The following is a 9,299-nucleotide window of genomic DNA, read 5'->3' as shown; positions in this document are numbered from 1 at the left end:
CAATTTATGCATATTAAACTAATTTTTTTTGAATCCTCATCTGAGGATATGTTTTTATTGTTTTGCGAGAGAGATAAAGGGAGAGGGGGAGAGAAATATCAATGTGAGAGAGAAACATTGATGAGTTGCCTCCCGTACGTCTGCCAACTGGGGCTGGAAATTGCAACCTGGGTATGTGCCCTGACTGGGAATCGAACCCACCACCTTTCAGTGCACGGGACAACGTTCCAACCAAATGAGCCACACTGGCTAGGGCTGAATGTTTTTTTATTTTATTTCATGCTTTAAAAGTTTAAGAGAAACTTAAAAATATTTGACACTCTGACTTTTGTGGAATGTAACTATTGGTGATTGGTATTTTGGATAGTCTATCTTCTTAAATAATTCCCCTTTTGGGTGTTTTGTAATTAAAAAAAAATTAGATACTTAATGTATTAGGTCTTTATCATCTCTTTTACATTATCATAAATATATCACCTAAACCATTTATATGGATTTACTTCCAAGTAAGTAATTTTGACTTTGGGATCATATGTGAGTGATAGATTAGTTTTGAAATAGGTTATATTTATCACTTATCCTATCTCTGAAGTGCTTTAGAAGCAAACGATACTAAATTTATTTTTTGTTTTACTTTGTATTTCAGAGTCTCTGTTGATTTTGGAAGAAATACCCGGTAACAAACATGACTGAGTTCTGGCTTATTTCGGCTCCTGGGGAGAAAACATGTCAACAAACGTGGGAGAAATTGCATGCGGCAACCACAAAGAACAATAATCTTGCTGTTAGTTCAAAGTTCAACATTCCTGACTTAAAGGTAAAAATGCACTCTGCAGCAGTGTATGAGTTCATCATGAAAGGGAGACAGTGTATCTCTGCTTCCCTTTTGGTAGAAATGAGATACCCAAGTTCCTTCTCTGGCCATTGGCATAATTTAAAACCTGTTCTTGTTCTTTCCAATCTTCAGATTTTAGATAATAAGTAAATTGAGATTTTTAGAAGTGAGCTATCTAAACAAAATAACATTTTTTTCTAAACATTTATGCTTTTCTAAATTGTAATTTAAATTGTAATGAGAAATCTTATAAAAAGATTTGATATATATTTTGGGAGTTATGAATTCCTTCAAGACACTGATATAGACTATGGACATTTCTTCCAAAACATGCTCATTTACACACACACAGTTTTGCATATAAATTCAGTTACAGACCCTCTAATGTAGTCACGGATCTGTGCTTAAGAGCTGCTATTGTAAACCATGGCTTCAGACGATCCACCGTCACTGGGCAGGACAAGCAGAGGCATAGACCTGCCTTTGCAGAATTGTCATGTCTTAAACAGTGGTTATACCCCTGCATTAGAGGATTATCTTGTACATATAATAGTTTTGAAATGTCTGGCAAACATTTTTTAACCACACTTGCACATTATGAAATAAAAAAAGGAGAACTTAAGTTTGTGGGCCCTTCAAATTAAGATGTTGTACCATCTTGTTAAAAAAAAAAGAGAGAGAGAGAGAGAGAGAAACCTAAGTAATAAAATGCTGTATTGCCCCTCTAGGTTGGCACACTGGATGTCTTGGTTGGTTTGTCGGATGAACTGGCTAAACTGGATGCATTTGTAGAAGGGTAATGTACTTATACGCACAGACTAGAGCAAAATGAAAGTCACTGTTACCAGGCTACTAGACATTTGGTTTATTATCACACATAGATACTGTGCTTATTGGAATGAAATCAGACTCTCTCCTCTCTGGTTCTGGGTGTATCACCTGAGAACTGCAGCTGCCAAGTCACCACAGCTCGGCAGCTCCTGCGTTGAGCGTCTGCCCCCTGGTGGTCAGTGCGCGTCATAGCTACCGGTCAGATGGTTGGATGTTTGGCTAGTCGCTTAGGCTTTTATATATATAGATAATTTCCATCCAATAAAATACACCCGTTCAAAGTGTGATGTTATCATTTTTATTGAGATATACTTTACATGTCATGCAATTCACCTATTTAAAATGTACAATGCATTGATTCTTAGTATATTCACAGAGTTGTGCAGCCATCACCATAATCAACCTTAGTATATTTTTATCAACCATGAACATATGCACATTTTTGAATGTTCATAGCAATGGTTCTGTTTAAAAGATACTTGTTAATTTATAGGGGAATAATAGTTTGTCTCCTTTGAAGGAATAGGTGAATTTTGGAGACACAGCCAAGTGTATGTACAAATCCCAGGTTAAACATGTTGAAGATTTATGGTTTATATTTTTTTCTGAAATTGTTCCACTTCCTTAGGTTGAGGTCATTCAAATTTAGCCCTTCTATCAATTTTTCTGGTCCTTATTATTGGTTCTTGTGCAGGAGTTTCTGAATTTGTCTTTCAATTTACCCTTCCTGCCATTGAGCACACAGTCATCAGATTGTCCGAGCCCTGTTCTGACTCTGTTATCCCTCTCTCTAAAGTCTGACATCAGAGGCTGTCTGCAGTCTGGCCCAGCCTACCTTCCCAGCATAACATCCCCTTCTCGTCAGCATGACATTCCAGGCAGTCTGGACTGCTCATCATTCTCTGATTGCCTGTTGCTTTTCTGCCTCTCCTGGTCTTGACTCATGTGCTGCCCTGTGGCAAGAGTATACTTTCTTCCTGTCTAGTCATCCTTTCAAAACCATTCCTTTCCGTCGTTACCCAGTTCAGGAGCCATATGCTTCTTGATTACAGCAGTTGGGAGTGATCCCTTTTTTCTTTATGCTTCTCTTTCTATAGCTTGGTAATCTTAGCTGGCACTTACCACAGATTGCTTTGTATTTAGTCATTTGTATATTTTGGTAGCTCTCCAATTCAACTTTAAGCAATGCGAAGTTAGTGATTTTGTCTCGTATACATTTGAATTTCATCCAGGGCCTAGTGGCACAACTGGATAAGGGAAAGAACACCAGACAGCAGAGTCAAAACACCACATTTCTAGTCACAAATCCGCCACTAACTGGTTTTGTTACTAAGTCACTTTTCTCCTTATAATTCGATGTCTTTACTTATAAAATGAAGAAATTGACAAGGTGATATCTAGGTGTCTCAGAAGTTTGGCACTGAGGTTTCTTGTATATGATTGCTTCTTGAAAATGTAGCTGAATCATTACTGTCGCTTGTATTCTGTTGCCTACCAGCTCCCTTTCATCCTAAGTGAAAGCATATAATTGGTGAATGCTCACTAGCTCTCTGCCTCCTCCTTTGTTCTTGATCCTTGCAGATCCATTGCCCAGTTTTTCAGTTTATAATATATGGCTATTTACAAACTTTCTCACTACATTTTCAGATTAATAAATATATTTCATGTAGTCTCTTTGAAACTCTATGGTTATTCAGTTGAGTTTTGCATAAAACAAAATTTTGGTCCATTTTATCCTTAAAACATTATTTAAAGAAGTTAGGACCCATTTTTTTTTAAATATTATATAGATACTAGAGGCCTGTTGCAGGAAGATTCCTGCAAGAGTAGGGCTTCCTCAGGCCTATTCCTGCAAGAATAGGGCTTCCTGAGGCCGGAGCGAAGCAGAGAAGAGAGCGAAGCGGGCCGAGGCTGGCTTCGCTCCCTTCTCCGCTGCCTCGCTCCCTCCCGTCTCTGCTGCCTCGGCTCCCTCCCTTCTCTACCACTTCACTCCCTCCCGTCTCCACCACCTCGCTCCCTCCCTTCTCCGCCGCTTCGCTCCCTTCTGCAGCGCTTGGCTTCCTTCTACGCTGTCTTCAGTCTTCACTCCGTGCTTGTGTATGCAAATTAACCGCCATCTTTGTTGGGTTAATTTGCATATCACTCTGATTGGCTGGTGGGCATAGCGCAAGGCCAGTCACTTTACATGTTTCTCTTTTATTAGTGTAGATGTGTAATGGGAACATATATAGTCAGTTTCATGTCTTTATATAGTGTGTTCATTGTATAGCATGGGATTTGGGTCTTTCTCCTGAAAGTTATTGTTGATTTTCTTTTCTCCCAAGGGTGGTTAAGAAAGTGGCCCAATATATGGCTGATGTATTGGAGGATAGTAAAGATAAAGTCCAGGAGAATCTGCTGGCAAATGGAGGTAAGCTAATGTCTCATGATTTGATGTTGACTTATACAAAGTGAATGACCAAGCTACAAAAACAAAAAAGAGTTTGCTTTGTGAAATAATCCTAGATAATAAAGATGTAATATGCAAATGGTCGTTACATAACGACCGACCACATAACGACTGGATCAGGGATCAGCAGGAGGGTGGGTCAGTGAGCTATAAGTGGGCAAGTGGGCAGTGGAGAGCTACAGGAGGGTGCAGGGCAGCAAGCTGAGGAGGGGGCGGGGGAGAGAGGGAAGGGAGCAGGGGGAGCTACAGGAGGGCGGGGCAGCAGGTGGAGAGCTACAGGAGGGCGGCAGTGAGCTACTGGCGCACAGATTTGTGTGCAGGCTACTAGTAGCTTTATAAAGATGGCTTTGACATCATTGTTGTCATTTGTACTGCACTTGTTGTTTGTTATGAAATACCACTTTAGCATTTTCTTTATTTTAAATTAGGCTGATCTTTAGTTTGATGTCATTACAATACAAAATAACCTTCTATTCTGTATTTCCTTCTATTCTGTATAGTATTGCCTACTATAAAGTCACTAATGTGACTTTGTTAAATTAACATTTATTAAGTAGAGCCCCAGGGCGTCATGGGATGGTGAGCCACTGTTCAACAAAAGGGAAAGTGAAATTGAGAAGTTTATTACTCTCAGGTCCTGGAGGAGGTAGGGCCCATGGAGAGGTCAAGGCAGGGTACAGGCCAGAGCATCAGGACATATGCCTTTAATAGGGTCTGTGGATGGAGTGCTTTGGGATTCCCAGGATAAGTCCTGATTGGTCAATTGAGACCAAAAAGAGTAGGTTTTGGTAACTTGGAGAGGGCCTTCTCTAAAGGGTACACAGGGGAAGGCCGTGGGCAGTGAGGGATCAGGGAGAGTTCAATCAGGAACTTACACTTGGTTGTGACTCTAGAGGCTGTTATTTACGGCTGTTATTGAGGGAGAGGGAGTGTAATTTCTAGGCCCCTGCAGGCCACTTGGCCACACAAAAGGGATGGATGCTGAGGCAGCATTATGGAGTAGTGTGGTCAGACTCTCAAAAGTAGCAGTATTTTGCCTGGCCAGTGTGGCTCAATGGTTGAGTGTTGAACTATGCACCAATAAGTTACAGGTTCTTGGGTTCAATTCCTGGTCAGGGCACATACCGAGGTTGTGGGCCCGACCCCCAGTATAGTGCGTGCAGGAGGCAGCCGATCAATGATTCTAATCATTGATGTTTCTACCTCTCTCTCCTTTCCTCTGAGAAATCAATAAAGATATACTATTTAAAATATTTTTGAGTAAGTATAAACGATTCAATCAAAAAAAAAGATTCAATCAAATTGCAACATAAAATTTTGATTAACTGATGTTAACATGTTCCACATTTATTTAATCAGAACATTTCAGAAATGATGATATATCTTCACTGATTTTCCAAATGCCAATTTCAAATAGCTGAATGTTTACTGTGTAGCAGACTACAAAAAATTCTATTGCTTCTCCTCAGTAATTAATTTATTTCCTTATTTCAGTTGACTTGGTTACTTATATAACAAGATTTCAGTGGGACATGGCTAAATATCCAATCAAACAGTCTCTGAAAAATATTTCTGAAATAATTGCCAAGGTAAGATAAAAAATAACACAGGTAGGACACATAGATTTATAGTGGCTACTTTCATTTTATAGGCATTTAGCTATGGAAATACACTTTAGGTTTTGACAAGGCAACTTAATTACAGATGATTGATACAAACAGGAGCTACCCTAACTACAACTTTACTAAAAAAAAATATATTAATAAGTATAGCACTTTCATGTGTAGAGTATCCAAGTTGTATAGTTTACTTATTTACATAGTTCATTTAAATATTGCATTAACAATGGTAAAATAAGAATCTTTAAAATTCTGTAATTATCGCTTATACACATTTAAGGGTAACAGGTGTTGTAGAACAGGAAAATGGAGTCTATTAAGGATTTATGAGTCATGTGGATGGCAATGGCCACTTATGTTTTATGTACAGTGCTGATGTAGACATTAAACTTTATGTGTTCTCTGACGCCTTCTGACAGTCATTATTGCTTCTCTGCCCAGAAGGACGCCACGCTCATACACCCCATGAATCTGTACAGTTTCAGAGAGTACACAGATCCTGAAGCCCATCCATGAACTCGCTGAGTTAAAAGCTCCTTTTATATTGCAAAGTCCTGGAGCTTGAGAAAAAATGTAAAAGTCTTACCTGAAATTATAACGAGGCAAATAGACAAAAAGCTATTTGTCAACATTTTTATGACCTGGCTAGGGTGAAAAGTATGATTTAAACTACTTGGACAGACTTTGCTTAACCCTCTATAATTTTACTTGTACAGTGTGCTCTATAGTTAAATGTAACAGAATAGATTATCAAGGATTTTAACTAAAATCATAAAATTCAATGAACTTGAGTAGTTTGATAATATAAAATGGTGTTCTTACTAAGACTGAGCCTTATTTTTTTATTCTTATCAAGGATTTAGTGTTCTTCTTCCTGATACTATATAGATGAGGAAACAGGCTAAGAGAAAGTCAAGGGACTTACCAGTACACAAAGCTAATAATGGTAGAGCTGAGTCGAAACTAGTTTTTCAGATGCTGTCAGGATTGCTGAGTGGTCAAAGGCCTCAGACTCAAGGTGCTCAAATGTGAAATCTGCTTTGTGTTGTCTCCCCAAAGTATTAGTAGTTTTAGTCATCTTTTTGAAAAATCAGCTTTTGTAAAATTTATAAATAAATGCAACTACAATTCAGAGTATGTTGAGAAAACATTTTGTGTAATAATAATAATAATAGAGTTGTGAACAATACAACTTTAATTTAGTTCCTTTGGGAATTAATCCTTCAGCCGTATAAATGGAGGCCTTTTAATCAGTAATCTCTAAACTGGTGGCCTAGATTCCATTTAGGTTTAAGAAGTAATATAGTAAATAATTAAAATACATGTGGACTAAAACAGTATCTTTAGTAGAAAAGATTCATATGGAAATTACCATGGTTATTAAAAATAAAATAGGTTATTTTAAAAATAACCTTATGAAGATGTGCTTTTAAAATATTTTTACATTAGGAACTAATTGTTGTTATTTTTTAAAGTTAGTGTTTAAGTACAGCTACTTTAATTGTATTAATAGAGGTGGGTTTAGGAAAATCTTGCTTATTTTATTTATTTTTTATTGATTTTATTTTGTTTTTTATTAAATCTTTATTGTTGAAAGTATTACATCCCACCCCACCTTCCCTCTGAGATTGGACAGTCTCTTCCATGCTTCTTTGTCTCTGGGCCTATTTTATTTTTAAAGGGAGTGACTCAGATCGACAATGACCTGAAATCCCGAGCATCTGCATATAATAACCTGAAAGGGAATCTTCAGAATTTGGAACGAAAGAATGCGTAAGCATATCAAGTATTTGTGAATATTAAGAATTAGAGAAGCACTGTAGCATACACTGAATGAGATATTGTTGGGGTTTAGTAAAGTTCCAGCTGTTTCTATAATCAAAGTGGTATTTTTTCACTTCATGGAGAAAAGTGTATTAATTGAGTCTAGTCAAAACAGATGTGAAGTTGATTTATTATACTTGTTTCATAAATAACACCTGTGAGTGCTGCTCAAGCGCTCAGCCCTGCTTTATGCATTTGGTAGAAAAATTAATTGTTTCAAATCAAATCATAGTTTAATTGCACAGTCTGCTTAGAAGAATTCTATAGAGGAATTCTTTTATAATCCGATATTCATTCTTTGTTTTCCAAGTTTAGGTGTTTTCCACCTTAGGTTTACTTAAAATCAAATACACTTCTTCTGGTTGATCTCCTTGTAGCATAACTACTACAGATGTAGCTTTAAGCACTTAACTGTTAAAGTTAAGCATTTATATCCCAGAGGAAAAGGTGGTTGATGTATTTACTGTCAGTGGTGCAAACAGGCAAGACATTTTTATTATGAAAGGATCAGTACTGGTACACTACATGAAGACTGATTGGAAGAGTTGATTATTGGGTTAACTAACCAAAATTGCCTGGTATCAAAAGATACCCAGGGAGAGAGAGGAAAGCCAAGGTATAGATGATATAATTTCGTAATTATGATGAAATAGACTTTAGTTGATATCTAATGAATAACACTTTCCCAGTCAAGATATTACAAATGTAATCAACAGAAGACCCATCTTCCAATAATTAAGGCAAACACAAAGGCAGACACTAGAGACAGATTTTGATAAATGTTGCCATTTCCTTCATTGCAGGGTGAGAAATAGCTAAATTTTGATGACTTATAAAGTAAAAATGTTAACTATACTAATGCCCCTCTTGAGATGTCTTTATAGTGTGTGAATATAATTAGCTTGCTGTTTCTTTCTTGTGTTATGGGAGCCCATAATTATCAGCCTAATGATTTTTTCCTTCTTCCTCAGAGGAAGTTTGCTAACTAGAAGTCTCTCAGAAATTGTGAAGAAGGATGACTTTGTTCTTGATTCAGAGTATCTCGTCACGTTACTGGTTGTAGTTCCCAAGTATGTTTTTTTATTAAAAAGATTTTTTTACCTGTTAAAATACAAGAAAAATGTTTGTATCTGACATTTTAATTTGAAGTTTTCCATAAAATCCAAGTGTAAAGGGACTCGCACTGAAGGGTGCCAGGTTCGATTCCCTGGTCAAGAGTTGCAGGCTCCAGAGCTCATGTGGGAGGCAACCAATTGGTGTGTGTGTGTCTCTCTCCCCTTCCCTCATTCCTTTCCCCTCCCTCGGAATAGCAATGGAAAAAATATCCTCGAGTGAGGATTAACCACAACAACAAAATTCAAATAAAAGAAAAGGAAGACTAATTACCTAGTTTAAAAAAACACACAACACAAGAAAGACGGGCAGAAAATCATGTATTTCATGAAAGATGTTCAATATCACTGATTATTGGGGTGGAAAAATGCAACTCAAACCACATTGAGATATCACTTCATACCTATTAGAATGGCTACTATCAAAAAGTCAAGAAATAACAAGTGTTGGGGTGGATGTGGAGAAACGGGAATCTGCTGCCTTTGTAAAATCTATTTGGAAAGTAAATCTGTGCAAACATTGGGCATAAAGTTGCAAGAATGACTGGTTATGGTGCAACATGTTCTAAGAGGAAAAGCCTCACCAAGGAAAGAATGAGCGGGGGCAGGGGCAGAGATGGGAGGAGGCA

At 37.5% G+C, this 9,299-nt stretch overlaps 1 protein-coding gene across 1 annotated transcript in view; it reads left to right on the top strand.

Annotated features, from left to right (window-relative positions):
• The first annotated feature begins 646 nt into the window (after positions 1 to 646).
• Positions 647 to 9,299, top strand: part of ATP6V1C1 (ATPase, H+ transporting, lysosomal 42kDa, V1 subunit C1) — a 16,933-nt gene continuing 8,280 nt past the window's right edge. The window contains exons 1-6 of the mRNA XM_006760269.2: positions 647 to 817; positions 1,564 to 1,631; positions 3,991 to 4,076; positions 5,610 to 5,704; positions 7,416 to 7,507; positions 8,530 to 8,628. Of these exons, the coding sequence (XP_006760332.1) occupies positions 686 to 817; positions 1,564 to 1,631; positions 3,991 to 4,076; positions 5,610 to 5,704; positions 7,416 to 7,507; positions 8,530 to 8,628 (572 nt within the window). The 5' untranslated portion in view covers positions 647 to 685. The remainder of the gene's footprint in view (positions 818 to 1,563; positions 1,632 to 3,990; positions 4,077 to 5,609; positions 5,705 to 7,415; positions 7,508 to 8,529; positions 8,629 to 9,299) is intronic.

The sequence above is a fragment of the Myotis davidii genome, unplaced genomic scaffold (assembly GCF_000327345.1).
Source record: "Myotis davidii unplaced genomic scaffold, ASM32734v1 scaffold497, whole genome shotgun sequence".
Classification (NCBI taxonomy): domain Eukaryota; kingdom Metazoa; phylum Chordata; class Mammalia; order Chiroptera; family Vespertilionidae; genus Myotis; species Myotis davidii.
This window is presented reverse-complemented; position numbering and strand designations above follow the sequence as displayed.